Source organism: Impatiens glandulifera, chromosome 1 (genome assembly GCF_907164915.1).
Source record: "Impatiens glandulifera chromosome 1, dImpGla2.1, whole genome shotgun sequence".
NCBI lineage: Eukaryota > Viridiplantae > Streptophyta > Magnoliopsida > Ericales > Balsaminaceae > Impatiens > Impatiens glandulifera.
The window spans coordinates 95,415,126-95,440,232 of NC_061862.1; the positions used below are offsets into that span (position 1 = coordinate 95,415,126).

Consider the following 25,107-nt stretch of genomic DNA (forward strand, 5'->3'; position numbering starts at 1 on the left):
ATGGAAAAGAGGTTATACAGTGGTGAAGAATTTGAACAAATGGACGAGACAACTGATTATTTTTTTGAGGGATTTACTGAATGACAGTTAATCAAAGATGATCTTGATGAAGATAAAAGTGAACATGAAGAATGTACTCCCAAACCTGCCCCCAGGAAGAGAAAGTCTGAAGCTACTCTCAAAGAAGCAGTCAACTTGAAGAGGAAGCTTGCTTATGAATCGAGTTCGGCCAACATTCCTAGTCCCCCCACCACGACGTCAAGTCTTGGGGCTCCAACATCTTCTGTTGGATGTAAATGTGATGAGCTGAAGGAGGAGCTGAAAGTGCTAAAAATAGAGTTGAAGGAGGAGCTGAAAACAGAGCTCATCAAAGAGATGAAAATCACATTCAAAGAAACTCAACAAAATCACCATGATTCTATGAAGAAGATGATTTTTAGTATGTTCGAACAGTTGTTAGCTAAATCCAACAAAAGGATGGGCATATTATTAATCAAATTATATGATATGGAGGAGAAGATGTAGAAAAAGAAGATCAAGATGGGCAAGAAGAAGGAGAAGACTGAGGTAAGATATTGAATTTTGCACTTTACGTTTCGCTAAGGACATATCTGACTAGTACATATTTTGCAGGTGAAGGATTCTAAGGATGTGAAGGTTGAAGAAGAGGAGAAGAGCAAGGTTGACCAGAAGGATGAGAAGATTGAGGTAATATATTGAATTTTACACTTCATGTTTCGCTAAGTGCTTCGGGACTCGTTATGTACTTCGCATTTCGCTAAGTACATATCTAACAAGAATGTTACTATTTTGTAGGAGATGATGGCGATGTAGGTGGTTGTGGAGGATGATGAGAAGATATATGGTGAGGATGATGTGAAGGTGGATGTTGTGAAGGTGAATGATGTAAAGGTGGATGATGTGAAAGATGTTGTGAAGGTGGATGATGTGGATGATGATGTGAAGGTGGATGTTGTGGAGGATGATGTGAAGGTGGATGTTGTGGAGGATGATGTGAAGGATGTTGTGAAGGTGGATGATGTGAAGGTGGATGTTGTGGAGGATGATGTAAAGGTGGATGATGTGAAGATGGATAGTGTGGATGATCTGAAAGTGAAGGTGAAGGATATGAAAGTGAAGGATGTGATGATGCAACAAGGAATTGACAATAAGAAGAAGAAGAAGTTTGAAGATGACAATGATGATTTCAAGTTATACAATACTTCTCCTAAAGGAAAATTTGGGAGGAGAGTGAGGAAGCCGAAAACAGACGACTCGTACACCAACCCTTCTTTGTCAAAACTGCCAAAGACAAATGATCCAATGAAAGTCAATCCCCTTCAAAAATTTGAAGATGAGTTGCTGGATAAAGTAAAAGAGTGGTTGGATGATCCAAAAACCAATGATGTGAAAAAGGATGTAGCGACTTGCGAAGTAGGGAATGATATGTTTGTTAAAGTTCTAACAAGGTTGACATGGCTTGAAGACACTGTAAATCGTGCAATTCATTAGTCATTATTAATGTCTCCGTGACTCGTTAAATACTTAACGAAATGCGAAGTACTTAACGAGACACGGGGTACTTAACGAATCACGAAGCACTTAGCGAGTCGCGAAGTACTTCGGTTCAATGTTGTTTGATATATACTGAATGTGTTCCCATTGTGCAGGAAATCGATGCATTCTGCCAATTATTGCGAAAAAAGATTGCAGAATATCACAAGACATATAAAAATTCTAAAGTCACAAAAGGGAATTGTGTATTGGCAGATAGATTAAGGCGAGAGTACATGACTTTTAGTAAAGATCCTGCAAATTATCCAGTCGAAGAATTTAAAGACTATTACATGGGTGTAGAGCATAGATATATGCCTGAATGGTCAACAATCTACGATATATACGTGCTCGTGAACATAAGCCAGAAGCATTGGATTTTGTGTGTAGCACGTCTTCAAAAGAATCGCATTGACGTGTATGACTGCGATGCTTATATTTATAAGAATCTGGATCCTTATTTGAAACCGTTGTGTGAGATGCTTCCACATGTATTTGCAAGGACAGTCACTAAAGGTGAGATGAAAAGGTTTCCTCACTTCAACTTCCAAGCCATGACATACAAATGGTTTCCAAACCCGAAAGTCAAAACCATAGCAGTTAAGGTAGGGGAAGTCCTAAGAGTAACCGAGAGCGGGGACTGTGGTGTATTCACACTCATGTATATGGAATACTTGACTATTAACCAAGGCGTATAGAATGTGACCTCAGAAAATATGGAGTTTTGGAGGAAGAAGATGGCGGTCAGGTTATTCCATCAAATTATCGAACCTTAGTATTGTAAATTGGATAAATTATTTGATTTGATGTAATGTAAATGTAAACTATCGAACCTTGTTTTGGAGACAACTTGAAGTAATGAAAATGTATTGTTAAAATATTTGAAGTTGAATTGTAAAATGTATATTCGTATATTGAATTTTGCACTTCGCTAAGTGCTTCGATGCCCGCACTTCAGACTTGAAGATAACCTTCAATGTAAAACCATTGTGTGGAAGAAACCTCAAGTGCATTGGGTGTATTGGAATTACCTCTATTTATAAAAAACAAGTGTAACTTTAACTTTATAACTTTAACTTTAAACTTTAAACTTTAATTTCACGTTTCGTTAAGTGCTTCACGTTTTGCTAAGTGTTTCGCGTTTCGCTAAGTATTTTCCGTTTCGCTAAGTGCTTCCCGTTTCGCTAAGGAACAATACTATGATCAGGCCCATGAACTACAATTTATCCCAAACCACCTGAATTAACAACATATACTACAACTTATCCCAAACCAAACCACCATAATTCAATTCAATTAACAACATATATTATAACTTATCACCATAATAATCTTTCAAGCTAAAGGTTCATACTGTTGAGATGATGACTCATGATGCTTAGATGATGATGCTCTTGTAGTAGATGGTGCAGGCATCACTACTTTGCATGTTGCCCTATTATGTTCTAGTACAGCACATGAGTTGCATCGTCTCGGGACCTTACAGACCTCACCTTGGGATGACCTACGCTTTGTTTGTGGTCGGCCTTTCTTAACCTTGACATTTGGTTTAAGACACGAGCGTTGCTTGATATGTTCGGGAACATCCCAACTTTCTTCATCACTAGGAGGATAACATGCTCCGCATATGCATTTATCCAACATTCAGTTGTGTAATACATGTGTGCATGGAAAATATAACGATTTATCAATTGGTTAAACTGATTGAACATGTGAGCTGAATAATACATTGAACATAAGTCATAAGAAACCAAATTCCGGTTACGGGCAGCAGCCATTGCATGCGTACAAGGAAGACCCGAAACTTCAAATATTCTACAAGTGTAGTTCATGTCTTTCAAATTGACTTTAAAATGGGATTGATTGTCATGCACATAAAACTCGAATCGGTTAAGCGATTGGACTGTATAGAATCTAGCCTTCTCTAATCCCTCACGTAATAACTTTTCATAATTTGAAGATAAAACTTCTTCGTGGTTGGACGCTTTTTCTTTTCTATCGTTAAACCAATGTTGTATTGTGAATCTTAAATACTCAATCATTGCTGAAATGGGATACTTTCTAGCTTCCCTGCTCTAACTATTGAAACTCTCAGCGTAATTGCTTGTGAGTTGATTGTATCGCTTATCGGGAAAAAATGCTCTACTCCATCTTTGGAACCCAATCTCTTCCAAATAGGCAACAATCTTATGATCTTTAACTTCGATCTTGTCAAAATACCGATTAAATTTGGGGATAGTGTACGCTTTAGAAGCATTATCAAACTCCACCTGACATTTATCAGTTTTGAATTTGGCCATAATATTCATCTTTATGTGATATGTGCACGCATTGTGGTCTGCTTCTGGAAAAACAGCACACAAGGCATTGACGATGCTTGGGTGTCTATCGGATACGAAGACGAGATCATCAACTAATCCAATTGCGTCTCTCAGTTTTTGCATAAAATAAGTCCAGGAGTTATTATTCTCTGAATCAACAACGCCGAATGCGACGGGATATAGTTGCTCATTCGCATCTAATGCAATAGTCACCAATAGTTGACCACCCACTTTGTGTTTAAGAAAACTAGCATCAACGCACAATACAGGACGACAAAAGGCTTTGAAACCCTAATTGAGAGGCCTGTGGACATGAACATATACTTGAAGTGGTCGAACTCGTCTGTCTGGATGTCAGTTATGGTACCAGGATTATACTTCTCCAACATGTAAAGGTATGATGACAATATTTCATAGGATTCCTCTACCGTTCCTCGCACCGCCATTAAAGCATTTTCCCTTGCCCTCCATGCCTTATTATAAGTCAAAAATATCCCATAAGTTGTCTGCATGTCTTCAATTATTTTCTTAAGCAAGTGGTTATGGTGATGGTCCATGTACTTGCTCTTCACGCACTGCCCAATAACCAATGTTGGTGTTTGCATTTTTTTCTTTGGCCTTGACAAAACTGAGCATTAGTGTTGTTGCTCGAATTTCCGAATCTCAAACATCTCAGATAAATTATCTTTCACAGCACGCAATCTCCACTTGCATGTCTCATCCAAACATTTCACATACCAAAGATGTTTTCTTAACTTCTCCACTTTGAATTCAAAATGATTGGTCATTGCATATTTATATAGACTAAGTTGAAGTTTTTTTTATTTTCAAACAACGCGCCGACTTCCAATAAGGTTTCACTAGTTAATGTCATCGCAAATTAGGGGTCTGGCGGTGATGTGTATGTCGAGTTGTCGATGGTGTACCCATTGATGATCTTCTTGCACTAGATGGTGTACCCATTGATGATCTTCTTACACTACATGGTGTACCCATTGATGCTCTTTTTGCACTAGTTAGTGTACCCATTGATGATCTTCTTGTACTAGTTGGTATAGGTATTGATGTTTTTGCACTAGTATTAACATGCAAGTCTTGAGTAAGTGGGATGTGAGGCAAAGAGTTTTCTCCGGCTTCATTTTGACTTTCAACAAAGACATCCGAGGGTACAACTTGTGGTACAATTTTTTGAGTAAGTGGTGGTGGTAGTATATACTTTTTGAGTTGGGTATGTAAGTAGTGGTATCTTTTCTTTAATAAATGCTGACTTCTCTATTACAGAGACACACAATGGTGACACGGTTCGACCCAAAATCAAGCGTGATAAATATATGTTCAAATCTTCATCTTCATCAATAATAACAGGTTTAGAATTTGTGATACGCGAAATATCATACTTGAATTGCAGCACTAAATCGTATGTAGATTTTTGCACGTTAAGTCTATCATAGAGTTTATCAACTAATTCGGCATAATGAGTACTTTGGGGTAAATCCAATGTTTTGATTGAAGAAACATCAAAATACAATATTCCATCAGCATCAAATTTCCACTCTCCATTATAGAAAACGAAAACATCAGCTACAATAAAAAACATGATTTGATTTAGAAACGGGAAATGAATAATTAATACTTCGCGGGAAGCCCTTCGTGAAACGAGAAATAAACCCTAAACAACAGTGATTCGAAGATGCATAAACCAAACAACAATAAACTTGAAGTATCATAGGTTAAACGTACTAAGTGGAATAGTGCTCGTGCTCGTCGTGGATATCGCCGTCGCCGTCGCCCAGTTTAGAGAGAATGAGGAGAAGAGCGGGAAGAGAGAAGGAGAATAATATAAATGAAAAAAAATATGCGAGATTATATTAAATAGTAAGAGTAATCTGGACATTTCACACATTTCTACTTCGCGAAACGCGAAGCCCTTCGCGTTACGCGAAGAGGGTAATTTCATCCCAAAAAATTATAAATGACCACGAAAGCAATTAAAATTATCGGCAACCACCAGGTCAACTGTTACGCAGATTATAATTGCTATGTTTAATTGTAGGCACAGTACAAACTAGAAAATAAATTTGGACATAATAGAAAGAAAAATAAAACATATTATATATTTTTGAAATACCACGTTTCTTTTGGTCTCTCGTACCGAACTTATATGAATATGTATTTAAAAATAAGTTTTTGTTTCAGATACAACACAAATATTTCAACATGTATGGTATAAAACCAAATTCAAATAAAACACCCATTTTATCATCATCTAGCTTCAAACGGAACAACTATTACCGAGTCCGAGTCAAGTCGATGTCTTTGTAGAAACATCTTGGCCATCGATGTTTTTCTACCCGGTATGTTATTACTCATGCTACTCGAACAAGATCGGTTATTCTCCTTCCCGTTTCGCCCTTCTTCTTCTTCTTTGGAAACAAGTTCTTTTGGAGGCAGTCTCCCATTTGGTAAGAAACGAGTCGAATTTGAAAAGGGGTCGGATGATGATGAAAGTAGCCTTCGATGACGAGTTGAAGAAGTTCGTTTGAGTCCAATCGGGTATTCGAGTTCTCCTTCTTGCTTAGTAGTAGGGAAATGAAGTGAATTGGCAGATATTGTTGATGAAGTAACAAGAGTCTCATCATAAAAATCTTGTCTGAAATTTATGACATGTTCTTCAAGCCTAACTACCTCTTCCTCCAAAACAGCTACTTCAGCAAGCAGCTCTAAAATCTGCATTTCCAATAAATGAATACAAATTAGATTCAAACATAAATATAAATGTCACTTTCAACTTGAGGTACCCTAGTTAGTGGATGGTTATTTGTCCTATAAATAAATATAGTTTAAAATTGTGTTTTTTTGACATGAAGTAAGCTGACACATTCTAAACTCTCACTTTAATTAAAGAATTTTCAATAGAAATCAAATCTAAGAAGATATCAATCCCTTAATTCTAAGGCATTTACCTTTGAATAGATAAAAACAATGTTTCAAATTGTTATATTTATTATTAATCTAACAAAATAAGTTTCCTTTGGAAACAAAAAACTTCTACAAGATTTCTCAACCTGTCATGATAAGATGAAATCGCATATTTGAACTCAGTTAGACACATAATAGTGTTTGAAGATATCTATTGTAACGCACAGAATTCATGAGAAAAATAGACTACAAATACCCCAAGCAAACTACCGAGCCACCACAACCCAAGCTCAAAAAGTATTTATAGTCATAGACTCATAAACTCACTCTTATAAAGAGTTCATATTTACTATGATTTTCCAAATATGAGATATCACAATCTCCCCAAATTTAGTTACGCGATGCGAGTTCTGGTCGCGATCCCATTCGTAATCCCATACTCGTTAAAAAAAATAAATGAATATAGTTTAAAATATAGATGGGATTTGTTTGAAAGTGGTGTGATTTTCAGTGCATCCAGCTAGATAGCTACACCTTTACACAACAAGCATATTTGGATTTATTCATTAATAATTCCTTATAAACCAAGTATGAATGAGGAAACAATAGCGTTTTCAAATGGGGATGTGTGTTAGTAAACATTAAACAAATATATATGAAGTATGAATATGAATTATTAAAGTAATATTATTATATATTGTTAGTGTTCAAGTGGATGATGTTCATTGTTAATACCATTTTAACATCCAATCTTGGTCAATCAGGTCAACTAACAGTCAAACCAGAGAATCTAAGTTTTAGTTAGCTTTATTCATTCACTCAATGTGTCATCATCTACTCTAGAATGTTCATATAAAGAAGGAATAATTAAACTCTAGATCTTTAAAACTTTCAAACCAATACAAATCTAACAGTTGGAAATCCTTAAGCAGAAGAATATCGAATCAGATTCTGATTCGATTTCACCTAGCTAGATCTTATCATAATAAAGAAATAAATAAAGTGAATCTGAGAAGTGTTGAGATTAGTTTAGTAATTACTGACATGAGGAGGAAGATAAGGAGGAAGTCTTGGAAGCGCTCCAAGAGGTCTATTCAATGCTCTCTCCAAAGCTTTATGAACATTCTCTTCATATCTCAGCCTATTCTTCAGCATTTCAACCTGCAAATATTAAATATATCCATAAATCCAAAACGATTATTCTAAATACATACATAGATAGATAGAGAGGATGCATTAGGGCTACATCTTGAAGCAGATCCAATTTCCTCTCTCTGCTTGATCTACGATGAGTAGATGACGGTTTTGGAGGTCCGTTCAATTTGCTTCCATGCATTTCCGTTTTCTTATCCGCCTCCTCCTGCGTAAAACGATTTCAAATCTCAATAACAAGATACCTTAACCGCACTTGATAGAACGAGAGATCGAAATGTTCGAATATCAAAATCGAAATCAATCAATTGCAAATGCGTGATGAAAAGCACAATTTAGAAGAGAATTGAAACTTACTTTATGATTCTGAGACGTCCTTCCAGAGTAAAAGCCAGTCCGAAATCTGGCGTTCATTATAGAGCGGGAAAGCAGAGAGGAGAGAGAGAAAACGTTAATGGAGGAGATGCAAAAGCAATAAGCCAGTGGAGGTGTGCTTGTAAGTGAAGTAAAGTGAAGGAAAGAGACAAAGTTTAAACTAATCCCTATACTTTAATATCATATTCAATTAACACTCTCAACTTTATCATTATTTTAAATAATAATATATAGTGGAGTGGAGCGCTTTTTAGAAAAGGACGAAATTTTTTTGGAGCTATAAACGAGTCAGATGTGAAGTAAAAATTAAGTAATAATTATTTATTATTAATCTTTGAATTTTGAATAATTATAATACTTTATTATTATTATTATTTATTTTAAAAGCCTGCACGGAAGTTGGTAGAATTAGCAAATTAAAGTCTGTTTGTTTGTTTGCGACCTTTTTATCACAAAAATCATAAAGAGGATTGATTATTAACAATGGCAACTGGCAACTGTTAATGTTCAAAAAAAAAAAAAAATTTTTTAATTATTGAATTACTAAAATACCTTTTTATTTAAAATTTTAATTTGTAAAGTTAAAATAAATGTATTTTAATAGGTTAATTAATTAATTAAATGGTTGAAAATTAAATAAAATGTGATAGAGCACTTTAGTCCAAAAAAGGATAAAAAAGAACTTTGTATATTTAGTCATAATTAATTGTAATTAAGGGTTAGTTTGCTTCAGCTTTCACTCAGTCAATTCTTATATTCTTGTATAAGTTTGATAATAATTAATTTATTTTAATAGCTGACCTCAGCATTTTACTTTTTATTTTTCATATTTTAATAGTTAATATTATATATATATATATATATATATATATATATATATATATATATTATATTCTTTTATAAGTTTGATAATAATTAATTTATTTTAATAGCTTACCTCAGCATTTTACTTTTTATTTTTTATATTTTAATAGTATATATTTGATGTTATATATTTAAAGTATTAATTTTTTAATATTTTTTTATAAATCATCACTAATAAATAATTAATTATTTAAAATATTTTTAATTTAAAATAATTTAATTTTTTATTAACTTAATTTTAAATATTAACAAATTATATAAATTAAAAAATATTTTATTTTATAATAAATTAGATGAATATATTAGTTTCTATCAATTTTATTAAACTAAAAAATAAATAAGTAAATACAAAATAAAAAACAATTAAGTAAATAAATTAAGAGAAATGATTAGGTGAGGGAATGATTTGGCATAATTCGCTGAAAAAATTAAATAATTTCTCTTTTTTCTCTCTTTCCTCCCATTTTTACATTTTCCAAGATGCTAAGTCATTCCCTCACCAAATTATCCCTCTCTATCACTCCTCATAAATTAATTAGTATATTATTTTCGTATTATTTAATTTATTTATTATAAAAATTTTAATTATAGAACCTAAAAATATATAATATTGTTAATCTCTTTATTTGTTGTAATAACTCCAAGAATGATGTTAAATATCTAATAGAATACATTTCAATTTTTTATTAATATTTAATTTATGTAAAAATTATAATTATTTATTTATAAAATAAATAATATTATTTTATTTTAACTAATAAATACAGAGAATATATATTTAAATTTATGTTTTATTATAATAATTTTATATAAAAAATAATTTAATAAATATAAAATTAATTGATATATAAATAAAATTATAAAAAAATATTGAGAGTCAAATAAGAAAATAAAATAAATAATAATAAAATAAAAAAGAGAAGAAAGAATAAATAAAGAATTATAAAAAAAAAAGTGACAAAGAGAAAATTTTATTTAAATTATAAATTTAAAATTAAGATAAAAGAAATAATTAGTTTTAAATGTAAAATGAGTTTGATTTAACTTATTAGTCAAATATAAATAATCTAAAAATTAATTTATAAAGATAAATAGTATTTATTTTTAAATAAAAATATTTTAATTAAGAAATTGAGTAATGTAATAAATTATAAAGTGAATAAAATGATAATGGATTATAATTGAATTTAAGGGGAAAAAAACTAATAAAGCCTAAAGGATTTATAATATTGTAGCTTTATTGATTTTGCTTTTTAATTGAACGGTCAAAAGTCATTGTAAGCAATTTGCATTGATGTGATGATCATATCTATTCAAGTACGTACGATTCTAATGATGCAAAAACACTGAAAGCAACTATCAGCAAACAACATATGGAAAATTAAAAATTTTGGTCTTAATTTATTTGGATAAATATTGAATTACACAAAAAAAATTAATTACAAATAAAATCTTACACTAATTTGTTTGAATTATATAGATAAGATATCTTCAGTGTTTAATCTTTTACAAAAAAAAAATGTTATAAAAATTACAAAATTATTTAGATTCATAGTTAAAAAAAATATAATATTTATAATAAGATAATAAAAAATAATCCAAATCAAACATGCTCCTAGCCCAAACTTTGATGTAACGTCATTATACTTCAGCTATGTCACATGACTGATTTATTATATCATTTATTTATTAGACAACTCACTATGAATTTGAAGTTTAAAACACATACCTCCAAAATCATGAAATTCAACAAATAAAAATACTATTAAGTTCAAATGAGATTTTTTAAAAATATAAAATACATTTTTATCCTTTATAATAGAAAGTAGCTAAACACATTGTGGTTTGCTAACAATAAAAAAATGATTCTATTTTGTTGCTAACAATAAGAAAGGGAGATTAGGGTTTTCAATAGGCCAATCACACTGGCACACGTGGCCTGAAAAAGTAGATAAACATTCTAGTTTATCTATATAAGTATGGATGATTGATTACCTATTTACAACCCAAATCTCTTATTTTTTTCTATTATTATATGACCAATTTATACCATTAGAATAGTTATAGTAAGCAGAAAAATAGATATGGTTTAGGCAAAGCAAGCATATATATTATATAGCTTTATATATAAAGTTATAATTATTAAGCAGATTATAGTTTAACCATCTTGATAGAAACTTACAGATTTAGTCTCCTCGAGAGACTGTGGTCCGGTTACAAAGAAGCTATTAAAGCGAGTTTGATCCGCACCAGATATCCCCTTCGAAGAAGACGATAACCTACCTGATGATATATTTAGTCCGAAAAGATGGTCAGCCCAAATATCATACCTAAATTTATCCTCAACCTTTGAGTTTTCGCCTTTCTTAGATATTTCTCGATCATGCAGGTTCGAACCTGGAGCCCGAGCATGAGGAGCAATGGTAGAAGTAGAAGCCAGAAAACGGCTCAAATCGACAGCAGCTCGGTTACTAGAAGGAAAAGTAGCAGACGCCGACAGAACATGAGGTTTACTACTTTCGAACCGGCGATTCTTATCTTTTTTAACCAACGAACAAGGTTCGGGTTTATTATTAGGAATCTTATCATCCCGTTCTTGTTGTTTGTCAGCAAAATGGTTTTTTCCCTCAACAGCCAGAACTGAATCAGCGGGAGACAGTGGAGAAGAAGGCGTTGAATTTCCACTTTGACTGCTCGAAAGTTCGATTATTCCCTTTCTTTTACGACGTTTTCTACCCTTATCTTTCCCCACGACTTTTATAGTCAGGTTTCCAGTTTCTTCCACTTTGAAATACGATAATCGGAACTTTTGACTGTTAGAAGTTTTAGCGACGGAAACCGAGCTTACCCAGAAAGCCAGAAAGATCACGAAAAAAGTCGAAACAGATATTTTCTTCAACCGCAACCAGAAAACCGATTGACCGCACATATTAACCATATGTAAAGGAAGAGTAGCCTTCATCGGTATAACAATCATACCACTATCCATTACCAATTCGAGATCCCTCTGAATCATAACGCCGATAAAATCTGCTTTATAAGAAACCGCCATTTTCATGGATTCTCCCGGTTCAAGAGCAAAACCTTCGCACGATTCCACAACAAACCCGTCTAACCGACATTCAGCCCCGGAAACCTCGATCCTCTTCACTACCAACCGTATATCGCCCGTGTTCTTCGCATAAAGCTCTTTCTGTATCGGTTTGAAACACGTATTGTGGGGGATAGGCCAGTTGAACTTGAAGTCTAGATTCTGAACAGGGTGGGATTCTTCGAGCAATGCTAATGAAAACGATCCGCCAAACCCTCGTAGAGATATCGATTCGACGCCGGAGAGATTGTTTCTTATTAGAGCTGAGCTCATCCAAGTGCATCTAGAGGAAGGATGGAAATAGACTGGTCCGAAAACTGCAGTTTCATGAGGATGAACGTAAGCTTCCTTCCTTGCAGATTCGGCTAGGGAGAAGCCATACCTTCTTGGCGTTTGGAATTCACTGAGAACTTGGTTATTGGAGGAAAGATGATCTGAAAATCTACATTCGTCGATGATTTCTGCTGGACTTAGGATCAGCTGCATTATAACGGGTTGCTGACTTGGATTTTTTACTGTGATCCACATGGAATGATGGGACCCGACCTGAACCATGGGAAAAACGATCTCGTGACTATCGAGTATAGAAATCCCTTCGGAACTTCCTTGGGATTTCCAGTTCTTTAGTACTAATTCATCTGGAAACGTCGTAATCTCCTGTAGGAAAATAATTTTAGCAATTTTGTTCAATGTATACTTTAAAAGAAAAATTTTGAAAAAGAAAAGAAGAAAAAGACAATAGACTAATTACAAGACTTGATATCCAATGAAGATAGTTTGACAGGAACATTTCATGCTGACATAGGTCTTGATTGATGTAAGACAATTTCAAAATAATCTGATTTGCTTTTATAAAACATTGGTTGATGATAAAGTGGGTTATTTGGGTAGAATGATCAAAAAGATAATGCTATAAAGAATAAAGCAAGGATATTTTGATCTTTTTTTCCTTTTAGAAAGGTATTTTTCCTACAAGAGATTGGCAAAGTGTCCCACTGTAGTGATCATCACTTCAATCAAGGGGTTTTCAGAGAGAATTGAACTTGAGACATAAACCGTTAAGTTCAAAATTCTTAACACTTAAGATATCAGTACGTTGTTGAAAGAAGTGATTAGTGATGAGATGTTGAACTATTTAGATTTAATGCAAATAACCCACATCAAACAAGCACTAGATCTTAAGAAATAAATCATTACAAGGGCTTAATCATTGAAGCTATAAAAACAAGTTCTAGGTTTTTCATTCACTTCTAAAGCTTGTTCAACAACCCATCTCTCGTCCAGATATGGATATAAATGAGATCAAGTTTAGAAACATAACTTAATTAGACACATTCATATCAAAATCATAGAAACAAAAAGTGTTTCCAAATGGCCTTATATGTTAGTTGAAAAAGTAAAAAAAAAAAAGAGTCAACATACCATACTCAAAGATGAAGGTTGCCCGATACCACCGGAAAGACCCAAATTCATATTTACATGCTCAACATGTTGGTTTTCTTCCTTGTAGTCAAGACTATGTCCTGAACAAATGCCGATTACATCCTTACACAAAACCTCAATCTGAGGACTATTTGAGTCATTTGTCGAAAGGGTAAATCTACAGGCATTGGCATTGAGAACTTCAGATTGAGAATCCTGGATTGGAGCAAAGGTAACAACAGCAACTTGGGTAACTATTCCAGGATAAAGAATCAAATCTCCAATATACCTAAGTTGGAAAAGCCTTTTACCTTCTCCATCAACATCAATCTTAATAAATCTCAACAGATAGCGAGCAACGTTTTTCAGTGCGACAGAAACTATAACAGTTCCTCTTCCATCACAAGGGAGAATTGTATCCAACGAGACATATACAGATTTTCTACCTAATTCTGTCCTAAGAGGGATGATAATTGTATCTGATATGCCTTGTGAAGACTTCAACAACTGTATAAAGAATGCACCTGATATTTTATCTGCATAACCATAAGAGTAATCAAGCTCCACAATTATCTCTCTTTTTCCGGGACCAATATCCCAATTTCTATGTGGCCTAAACGATATCAATGGCGAGTTAACCACAATATTTTCAGAGCCATTTCCATCTGAATCCTGAAATTCTTCTACTCTACACAGTAAGTTTGTCGATAATGTAGTATTACCTTGCGAAACCGATATCCAAGCATTTACAGCCTCAACATAGATCGTTTCATCAAAAGGATTAGCCAAGGAAATATCCAGCCCTTCTATTGGCTGGATTTTGTAAGGAGATTGAATAGCTACACCCTTAACATGAACAATGAATCCACCAGCACTCGTCTGCAAAATCAGATGAGCAGAGGAAATTCCTAGCCATATCGGTGAAAATACAATACAAATCGAAGCAACTTCGCCTGGTCCCAAGTGTAATTTACTAAAGTTACATGAGTAAAACTGTGAATTCGTGCTGAAAGGTTCGTATATATATATGGAGCTGTCGCTGTGAGTGTTTTCAACTACTAAAGAAGCAGACGAAGTAAAATACAAAAAACTCTCCCCATAGTCAAGTAATGGAGGGTGAACTTTAATATGTGGAGCCAAGGAATCCTCCTGAAAAACTGTTTTCTCCATCTGTGAATCATCATTTGATTCCTCTTGGGAGGTTAAAGAACAAGCAACAGTTCGTCCATTCAATAATTTAAACCTTCCATAATCTAACAACCAAGTAGAGTTTGTTGTTCCTCCTGTAAGAGACAATTCTCGAGACAAGTGGGAGTTTCTAGCCAGCAGGTTACTCGGTCCACATGCAGCATGAACCAAAAGTGTAGATAACAATAGAACAAGCAGAATCTGAAATGTCTTGGCATAGTTAAGAAATAACCTGAAATTTTTACCAAAAACAGATATCTGAATGAATTAAACAAAGCACTAAAGAACAAAAGTGAAATCACAAGATAAACAATCTAATTCAATTCCAGATACGGCTTATAAGAAGACAAGATAAGATAGCTTATTAATTACTCTACTTAACTTTTCCTCAAGATATCGGCCTTCAAAAGGAAATCAATGACTGAAAAAGATACTTTAAAAAGTGTATAGCGAAGAAGAACTTCAAGTAACTAGTTCATAAAACCTAAAGACGATAAGCAAGCAAACTTAATCGAATAAAACAAAAACAGAGATAGAGAGAGAGACAGTGTCTCGTGGTTGGAAAAAGAAAAGGAATAGTTGGAGAGGAAAAGGAAGAGGAAGAGGCGGTTACCGGTGGCCGAACATGATGAAGATGATCGTGGTCAGTGAATAGGAAGAGGAGTCCATGGATGTTGTAAAAGCATCGGAAACCGTGTTTGTTCTCCGGCGAAGATAGGTTATCGGTTTCTAGGGTTTGTATACCTGGTTTTTATGGAAGACGAATCAGGAATGGTGATGTTCAGACGGAAAGCATAAGCACCTGAACCTGATGACAACGAATGAATGGCCTCGGAGAATGAACGACGGAAAAAGAAGAGAGGAGAGAGAGAGAAGACGAGGTATATGAAGTTACTGAATTACCCCCGGTACTGTTTAGACGACGTCGTTTCACTGTTTTTGAGATTCTCATATATTCAAAATATTATTATATATCTTACTTCCATTTAGACAAATATGTTAAAATATCAATAAAAAGATACAAATAAATCTTAAATAATTAATTCTTTAAAAAGAATTTATGAGATTTTGAATTGACTTATTAAATTAATTAATTGAAAAAATAAAACATTATTAAAAATAGGTTTGTTATAAAAGGAGTGACACGAGAAATTTGACAGAGAAAATCAGGTGTCATCACATTTTCAGCTAATAAAATTGGGCATAATTTTTTTTTAAATTTTTTCTCTAACACATAAAAAAAATATAAAAAAATAAAATAAAGCAAATATATATTATTATATTTATTGGGTATTTATTTGATTGATGAAAAAATTCCTTAATTATAAAATTGAAAAAATTAAACATGAAAGAGTCCTTTAATTTTTTTTTTTTTTATAACAATATTTTTCTTAAATTTAAAAATGACGTCATCATATTTTGTTAAATTGAAATTCTTTGCCAAACGTGCGTGATGACTCATCTTAGGGAATCTTTCTCATGCTTTTAATTAGTGTTATTTATTCATGGAAGTAATTATAACTTTATTACTAATTTAATCTATAAAGAAAGTACTATATAATAAATATATATTTTTTTGGCTTATTTCTATCCATTATTAATTAAAATATAAAACATTTGTATTTGATTATTTATAATATTTTCAAATATTAAATACTATCTTTTTTATCTTTTAACATAAATTAATCATATTTAATCACATAATATAAATATATATAATATATAAATATATATATATATATTTTTTCAAATAAATCCAAATTAATAATGAGACGCGTAGATATTTGATAGAATCCAATAAAAATTTATAAGAGAATCCATATTCAAATTTTGATTGACAATCAATTATTATAACTATATATGAATTTTTCTTTAATTGACTTGGTTGAGATTTGGATTATTTAAATAATTTAAGTCAAATGAGATTTGGGTTGTTTAAATAATTTTGTTTAATATGATTTATGAAAAGTTATGTTGTTTAATAAATTAATATATATATATAATATATATGATAGTGAGTTATTTAGTTGCAATCCATTATGAATGAGAATAATTCTTTATTATTATTTTATATATGTATCAAATATTGGGAATAATTTAAATATTGCCTATTTAATTTATGGTATTAAATCTCCCACTTTCACAAAGCTCGATTTTCTTTATTGATTCGTAATTATAGTAATAAATAATTATATCATAAATAATAAGAATAAAAATCTTTAATTTTAACATTTTTATTAGGTATTTGATGATAAATAATAAAGATGACCATTGGCTTCAAGTTCACAAACAAACAAAAAATCATATTCATTTCTACATAATATTTTGATAAATAGCCAATAAAATATGTAATAAGTGCTATCAATAAAAAAAAAAAGTTAATTTAAATATATTTGAACTTTATTATATGATATTTGATCACTACTTTAATAGGAAACCTACCAACTTAGGAAAGAAAGAAAAAAAAATCAAATAAAATGACAAAGAATCAAAGATAATGACTTTTTCTTCAAATCATAGTCACTTCTAATGAGAAATCATTTGTCTAGTTTGCTTCTAACTTCTTTTTCTTTCTTTTAACATAAAAAATCATCAACAAAGATTGTTTCCATTATAAGTGGAATTATTTGTAATCACAATCTCTCACTTTTAACTTAATAATATTTGTAATATAAATTAAACTTAAGACATTTAATTTATAAAGTAAGACTTTTTTTTACCAAACTATCTTAATTAGTAGATTTCTATGATTGAAAAAAATATAAATTATAAAAATACAAGCACTACAAATAACAAGTTTTTGCAGTCAAAATAATATATTGTAGAAATTGCAGAAATTCAATTAAAAAATAAGATATTAGAAAAAATAAAAATTTATTTCCTATTTGTCAAATCTTTTAGGATCTTGATCTATTTTTGATGGGTTCTTAATGTATTATTCTCATGTTATTTAAATCCTCATATAGAAAGTTGAAACAAAATTTGATTTCATTTAATTACATTAGAATTCAATATATAATAGTAACTTTAAAACTCAAACCATTTAAAACTGGGGAGTCCTTAATGTTCTAATCTTTGTTTCTTGGTCAAATAAATCTAAACTTTTAAATTGAAGTGTTTACAAGATCAGTGCCTTGTTATATAAATATTTTAAAAATAATATATTTTATATATTAAATTTTGATGATAGATTTGATAACAAGTTATTTGAATAAATAATAATAATGTAATGATCATAGTGTCTACTTTTCTAAGTAGAAAATTGTTTAGTTCAACCCTTACCTTTAGACATTTAAAAAAAAATAATTTGATAATTTCAAATAACCCATCAATCAATGTTTGACTGGAGATGATATACACGAAAAAATAAATACTATAGAAAATGATGAATTTGTTTAAATATTTTATTTTTAAAGTGAAAATTATTTAAAAAATCTAACACATAAATTTAATTGTATTAATATGAAATGTAATAAGCTACAAAATGAATTATTTAATTTAGTCATTATATCAAATTATGAATTAATTAAAATATTATTATTTATAACATTTTTAAATAATAAATATATTTTGTTATTTTATTATCCTTATAATCTATAAATACACTTTTTCTTCTAAAAACTTAATTTTTTTTTTAAAAAAGGATTGTATTAGATATTTTGGAATATATATATATATATATATATATATATATATATTATATTTTTTGTTAAAGGAATAAAGACTTATGTATGGGGACAAATAATTAGTATAGCACAAACAGTGGGATATGATGTTTGGTTGTGTGTTTAGTATAATGTTTGGAGTACCCTGTTTGGTTTTGGAGGCCTGATTCGGTATGAATTATTTAAATAATTTTATACTAATAAATATCATTTTACTCTCCTTTTATTAACTACATTATTAAATTCATTATCTAAAATATTAAAATACTTTTTATTTTAATTTTTTTATTTTATTATATATTTTTATAAAAAACAATCATTATCTTTTTAAAATTATAGTCTATCATTCAATTTTTCTTTTATTTTCTTTTAACCACTACCTAACAAGACCAGTGCATGTTCTATTGGCCCACTTTGCCAAAGGATGTACGATGTGACCATTGTTGTCAAATTTTACACTTTTATTTATGTCCCTCCCCCGCCGGCAGCTGGTCAGGTTGTTGACGGCGGCCAACTTTTTATTTTTTTTTAATCATGGTCCTTAAACTAATTAAATATTATTTAATAATTTTTTTTAAGTTATCGTTATTTATTTTATTAATTAAAATATTATTTGTTTTAAATTATTAATTTTTATTTTATTATTATATATTAAAAAAAATTTATTTTTAAAATTATTATTAATAATTAATTTTTAAATAATCATATCTTTAAAAAAAATCAAAATTTGCCTAAGAAAATTCGACTAATAATTTAATAAGTGCTAAGCAGAATAAATAGACGCTTGGTATTATAATAAAAATTATTTTGCATTTAATGCTCATTTTTTTGCCTAACCTATAAGAACAATTTTTTTCCTAATAACTTCTTTCTCTTTATTATTTTTTTATTAATCTTATTTTACTTTTTTATTTATAATTTTGTTTCTCTATTTTCCTTTTTTATATAACTATATAAAGTTATTATAATAATATAAATTTATATTTTAATATAAATATATAATAAAAAAAATATATTTATGTTAGAATCTAGGTCGCCGCTGGTGGACCGAGGGTTGGACCGGGTAGCGGTTCTCACTCGTAAGGTTGTGGTTAATCCGGTTAGAGATTAACACCGGAGTTTCAATACTACACAACCTGTCACAAACCCTTGAACTAGGTTCAAGCGCGGAAGAGGTTTGCTTTCAGGTTGAAGCGGCACTCTTGTATGATAAGCACGGTCGGTTTCGGATGATGAAGATTTGGAAATGGTGGGTCGGTTTCGGTAATCTGGATATTAGGTATGGTTAGTATAAAGTCGGTTTGGAGCGGTATGGTTAAGTTAGTCGGTTATATAATGAAGCCGGCAGAAAGTAAATAACACAACAAATTTTATGGATGTTCGGAGATAAAACTCCTACGTCACCCCTTCATCTCGAAACCGCGAGAAGGATATTCACTAAGGAATACAAGTACAGGCCGATCGAGACTTATTTCCTGCTCGATAACACTCTTACAATTTACACCGAAATTGTAAAACACACTTTAACTTTCAACACTTAGACTTTCTAGAACAGCACGCTCTATCACTTGTAGTAAATGCTCTCAATATCATAGTTGTCTCTTAATGTCTCGCTTTTGTTACTTGTTGTCCCGCATTTACTCTTCTGCAACTGCCTCCTTTTATAGGTGAAATATGCCAACGGTCATATTTCACTGCTTTGAATCTGATTGGCTGATCAGAGGTGCAGTGATTTAGTGTTTTAGAGGTTCAGACCTGCGGTCGTCTCCTCAGACCTGATGGTCAATCTCAGATCTGGTATTATGTCTCAGACCTGGCGGTCTGTTCTTCCGGTGTGTAGGACAAACCTGCCGGGTTTGTCTTTTACTTGATATAGGCACTGTCTGTTTGGACAGTTGTCTGTACTTGGAAGATTTCCTTTCTGGCTTATCCCGAAGTAGAAGGATCCGGTAGTACTGTTTTCTGCAGCCTACAGTCTTTCCTCAGACTTGCATGGATATGGAAGTATTCAGTCTGTTCCTTTGATATCATTCTCAACAGATACCCAAATTGTCTTCTTGTACTGGTCGGTCATTTGACTTGGCCGAATGTCTTTTGGTAGTGATGTAATCGGACTTCTTCCGGTTATTCTTGTCTTGTGGATGATCGACTGTTTGATGATTCCGGTTTTGAGCTTTGACCGATCCTTTCTTTGTGCGGTCACGTTCCGAATACTCTTGATCGGTTTGGTAGCTTGACCGGTTAGGTTTCTTTAGTTGGTTCTCTTGTTCATCCGGTCCGGTTCCTTGTTTCTGCATGGAAAGTTTATTTAAGTTAGGTTTATTTGAACCGGTCTGAATTTATCTAACAATTTCTCCCTTTTTATTATTTTATTTAAAATTATCAAAATCATGTAAGTTTGCAACCGTAGGCCGGTTGTTTTGTTTGGCCGGTTTTTGAAAAAGACTTAGAGAATTTTTCGAAAAATTTTGAGAGAAAAGTTTTGGAAGAGTCTTTATCTTTTATCTAACAATTTCTCCCTTTTTGATTATTTTATTTAAAATTATCAAAATCATGTAAGTTTGCAACCGTAGGCCGGTTGTTTTGTTTGGCCGGTTTTTGAAAAAGACTTAGAGAATTTTTCGAAAAATTTTGAGAGAAAAGTTTTGGAAGAGTCTTTATCTTTTATCTAACAATTTCTCCCTTTTTGATTATTTTATTTAAAATTATCAAAACTAAGTAGAAATGCAAAATCAGGCCGGATTCAAAAATAACTTTATATATTTATGTATAGATGACCGGAAAAGACAAGATATATAGAAATACTAAGGCCAATAAGAAAAAGAAGGATAGTCCCTATTCAGAGTCCGTGAAGTCATAGGCGCTCTTCTTTTTCTTCGGTTGCTGTTGCCCGGTCTGTTCGGAGGATCGTCGCCTGTTAGATCGGGACCGCAGTTGTTCTTCGACTTCATCCTCGACTTGGTCGGCCTGCTGCGATGTACCCGTAATGACCGGTTCAGAGACCTTTTGGAGCATCTCGGCTATCCGAACTTTCTTAGGGGCCTCCCTCTTTCTCTTTTTCGGTGCTGAAGCGGAGGCGGCCGCCTTCTTCTTCTCGTTTTCCTTCGCATAGCCTTCCAGCCTCCGTGTTTCCCTTTCCAACCGTGCGGCATCCTCCGCAGCTTGAGAGGCTACTTTCTCAGCAAACCCTAGGAATATGGCCCCAGCCTTTTTGATTCGTGCGGCTTCCACTTCCGCTTCGGTCAGTTGAGACGATCGCGGCGCCTCTTTATCTTTGCTAGCTTCGGCGTCCAGCGCATCCTGGACCCTTTTAGCCACTTGAGCATCAGCCTCTATAGCCGCGGCGTCCGCGTTCTCCTTAGCCTTTAGAATTTCGGTCATCTGTTCGGTAAGTGCCTTTACTTCGGCCACGAGACTCTCGTTTGTCTTTTCGAGTTCTGAGACCCGGTTATTTGTCGTGTCGACCCGTTCGAAATCCTTCTTTAAGTCGGAGGTCACATCCTCCAGAGTTGCGGTTCGCTGAACACATTTTTCGCGCTCACCCGCTTCTTCCCACAGACCGATGCCGAGTTGTGAGAGTTGTTCTTGATGCTTTTCCAGAAGCAGCTTTGTCACATCGGTGAACTTCATGGCCGAATCAACTATTCCGTTGTATTTATTCTTGAATGGTTGAAGCTCGGACACGTTGTGTTCTTGTATGCGGTCATCGATCCGCTCCGATATGGATGCTTCAAGCTTTTGAAGTCGGTCCTCAACCCATTCTTTAGCAGCCCATTCTTTAGGAGGGTCTGAAGCGGTGACTTCCGGTGGTGGCGGAGGTGATTGCTCGGTGGGATCTAGATCGACTCTCTCACTGGAATTTATCGGTGCAGCATTCTCATTTGGAAGTTCTAATTGTGCCGCATCTTCCAAGATCGGTGCCTCAACCTCCTCCAATATCGGTGCCTCAACCTCCCTTGGAGGTGTTGGACAGTTAACCGGAAACTTGTCGATTACCGGAGCAGTATAGACCGGTACCTGCATTCGGTTGCATATCGTTTCCAGTCGCTCGATTTCTTGAAGTATTTCCATTTTGCCTTTTGCAAGCCTTGTTAATACCCGCGGCGCTACGGTGTCCACTGATCCCGTCTCGATGTATTCTTCTTTAATTTTCCGGATGCGCTTTCTTAGTTTCCGAAGTTTGATCCTCGGTATCAGGAGACAAGTTCGGCTTTGTACCTCTTGAATTGTGTTGGATTTTGTGAGGCTCAACATCAGTTCCTCTACTTCCTCCAATCTGTCGATGCATTCCTTTTCCGTGTAGGCCGGTAGGATATTTCTGTATGTTGTACTAAACCGATGCTCATGCCACTCCAAGTATAGCTCTACAACGTCATCGCCTCGCTTGTTAACGTCCTGAAGAATTTTCTGGGCTAATCTATCGGCCTCTGCCTCTTCGGCCTCCTCCCTCTCCGTGTTGTAGCCATCATTGGCTTCTTTATCAACCTCTTCTTCACCACTCTCTTCTCTATCCTCGGTGGTTTCAGGATTGGTGTTTGATTCGGCATTATTTGGACTCCGAGCCGACTGATCGTCGTCATTGACCGTTCTATCATCAGTCCTTTCCGTGTCGGCTTGCTCAGAGGCCCATTCCTCTTCTTCTGTCTGTTGTGGTGGGTCTAAGAATGTTATCTTTTCTTTGCCTTTTCCTCCGGTCTTTGCTTTTGCCGGGGCATCTTTCTTTGCGGCTTTCTTCTTTCGGCCACCTGTGGAACTGGAGGCCGGCTGCGTTCTTTTAAGGATTTGCCTCGATCTAATGAGGCAACGTTTTGCTACCGCAACACCGGGACCGATGTTGAGATTCAAGTGGAGGAAGATCTTACCGAGGGGCACGACGTATCCCCACGACCGGGTGGAGTCCGGTTTCACCATATCCATGAGGTTGCTGAACATCGATCTTGCCCAGTTGACCTCTTTTCCTTCCATCAGACCGATCAACATCTTGATTTTGTCTTTGGTAAGGTTGCTGAAGTTTCCTCCCCTCGCCTGAATCGCCCTGGCGAAGATGTCACATACCGGGATATACTCCGGCCTCAGCATTTGTTTACTCCCGGATGTTGTGATCGGCTCAGTGGTTGCCGATAAAATGTGGCAAGCCGCCTCAAAGGTGTCCTGTTCTATTTATGTCGTTGCATCCTGGCCGGTTGTTGGGAGATGCAAGCTCTCGGCCACCAATGCTTCGGTGATCTCGATTTGGGAACCGCAAACCGTCGCGATGATCTTGTCATAGGCGATGGTTGCGGTGTTGAAGAACTCTTCGACCGCATCTTTATAAATGACGTGAGGACCGCCTAGGAAATATCCCAGACCGGTTTTAATCAGCCGGTCAATAACTGCTTTCGCCTCGGTCGTACCATTCAGCCGGATTTCCTCGAAATCCACCTGAGAGTAGAGTCTGAACAATGCCGAATCACGACCCATGTTAAAGAGTTTGAGAATGAGAGAAAACCGCTTCAAAGAGTTTAGAAGGCTTAGAGAGAGAAAGTGAATTCGCGTGAGAATTAAAGAAAATGACCGAAGGTCCCTTTTATAGACGCGGTTTGGAAGCCCAACCGTCCCATCATTAATGGGCGGGAATTTTCCCTCCAAAATGAAAAGGTGCCAAACTATGGGCGGTAAAGCAAAAACGGGGGGGCGGCAATTTTGGGCGGGAGATTTCCCTCCAAAATCCTTTGCTTATGTCATGGATGACGCATTCTTTTCTTTGAAGCCGAATGATTGATCAGAGTGTTAACAGTTTTAATCAGATTTTATAAGACCGGATAAGAACGCGGTTATAGGTTGAAGATGTGATCCGGTTACTTAGATAAATGTTCAAAGAATTAAGAAGACACGGTCATTTAAACTGAAATGATAATGGAATTCAAGAAATAGCAGATGAAGAAAACCAATTATAAAATTCGGTACAGAAATAGGCATACAGAAACAATGTGAAGTATAGCCTATTCAAAAGACATTCTCCAGAGTCGTTCTCTTGCCGAATCACTGTTGAGGATGTTTTAAGAGGAAGCCGGTGTGCCCGGTCCGAACTCTGGTCGGTACCCAAGAATCAGCTTGCTAATATGCGGTGCATACCCGAGACCTTTCTTGGTCAGTACCATATTCTTTAAGTTTCCCCATATGACCGATGACCAGTTGATGGCCGATTTGCAAAGAATGTTGGTCATGAGGTTATAGGTATTCCTGGAATACCGTTGATTTGGTGATTGACACAGAATTGACCGGGTCACGATTTCGAGCAGTAGCTGACCGTGACTATCAAGTTGGGTTTGTGGCCCAAAGTGTTCCACCGAAGAGGGGGTGGCCGACAGGTATTGTGCGGTTTCAGATCCCGCACGGTCCCGAATAGTCGGAAAGTCAGAGAAACCTTCAGTGGGTAGACCGAATAGTGAGGCAAATTCAACCTCGTCGATCCAGAACGTGTGGTCTTTGACAGTAGAGACGATGTACTTCTCCCTGATGCAGGCGCTTCGAAAGAAGGCCTTGACATCATCTAGAAGAATGGGACCGGCCTCTT

At 34.1% G+C, this 25,107-nt stretch overlaps 3 protein-coding genes across 4 annotated transcripts; 1 reads left to right on the forward strand and 2 right to left on the reverse strand.

Moving 5' to 3' along the window:
* The first annotated feature begins 540 nt into the window (after positions 1-540).
* Positions 541-2,252, forward strand: LOC124936969 (reticulocyte-binding protein homolog 1-like). Its single transcript, XM_047477498.1, has 4 exons — positions 541-567; positions 634-708; positions 835-1,491; positions 1,671-2,252. Exons 1-4 carry the CDS (start codon positions 541-543, stop codon positions 2,250-2,252), a joined length of 1,341 nt encoding a protein of 446 aa, XP_047333454.1.
* A 3,713-nt stretch (positions 2,253-5,965) lies between these two features.
* LOC124922379 lies at positions 5,966-8,423 on the reverse strand. 2 transcript variants are annotated; one of them, XM_047463111.1, is made up of 4 exons: positions 8,304-8,423; positions 8,041-8,154; positions 7,839-7,955; positions 5,966-6,602 (listed from the first exon to the last, which is right to left on the reverse strand). In XM_047463111.1, exons 1-4 carry the CDS (start codon positions 8,358-8,360, stop codon positions 6,138-6,140), a joined length of 753 nt encoding a protein of 250 aa, XP_047319067.1. In that variant the 5' UTR covers positions 8,361-8,423; the 3' UTR covers positions 5,966-6,137. The 2 variants fall into 2 exon arrangements, with proteins under 2 accessions (XP_047319067.1, XP_047319068.1); XM_047463112.1 differs by having other exon boundaries at positions 8,041-8,201; positions 8,304-8,407.
* Positions 8,424-11,254: 2,831 nt separating this feature from the next.
* Positions 11,255-15,755, reverse strand: LOC124919344. Its single transcript, XM_047459567.1, has 3 exons — positions 15,500-15,755; positions 13,699-15,118; positions 11,255-12,933 (listed from the first exon to the last, which is right to left on the reverse strand). Exons 1-3 carry the CDS (start codon positions 15,553-15,555, stop codon positions 11,344-11,346), a joined length of 3,066 nt encoding a protein of 1,021 aa, XP_047315523.1. The 5' UTR covers positions 15,556-15,755; the 3' UTR covers positions 11,255-11,343.
* Positions 15,756-25,107: the final 9,352 nt, after the last annotated feature.

Coding starts and splice junctions, on each gene's coding strand:
- LOC124936969 (XM_047477498.1), top strand. CDS start 541: ATGGGCAAGAAGAAGGAGAAGACTGAG. Junction 568..633: donor AGAAGAAGGAGAAGACTGAG/GTAAGATATTGA, acceptor CATATTTTGCAG/GTGAAGGATTCTAAGGATGT. Junction 1,492..1,670: donor TGACATGGCTTGAAGACACT/GTAAATCGTGCA, acceptor CCCATTGTGCAG/GAAATCGATGCATTCTGCCA.
- LOC124922379 (XM_047463111.1), bottom strand. CDS start 8,360: ATGAACGCCAGATTTCGGACTGGCTTTTACTCTGGAAGGACGTCTCAG. Junction 8,155..8,303: donor GGACGTCTCAGAATCATAAA/GTAAGTTTCAAT, acceptor CGTTTTACGCAG/GAGGAGGCGGATAAGAAAAC. Junction 7,956..8,040: donor AATTGGATCTGCTTCAAGAT/GTAGCCCTAATG, acceptor TAATATTTGCAG/GTTGAAATGCTGAAGAATAG.
- LOC124919344 (XM_047459567.1), bottom strand. CDS start 15,555: ATGGACTCCTCTTCCTATTCACTGACCACGATCATCTTCATCATGTTC. Junction 15,119..15,499: donor TTCATCATGTTCGGCCACCG/GTAACCGCCTCT, acceptor TAAAAATTTCAG/GTTATTTCTTAACTATGCCA. Junction 12,934..13,698: donor AACCTTCATCTTTGAGTATG/GTATGTTGACTC, acceptor ATTTTCCTACAG/GAGATTACGACGTTTCCAGA.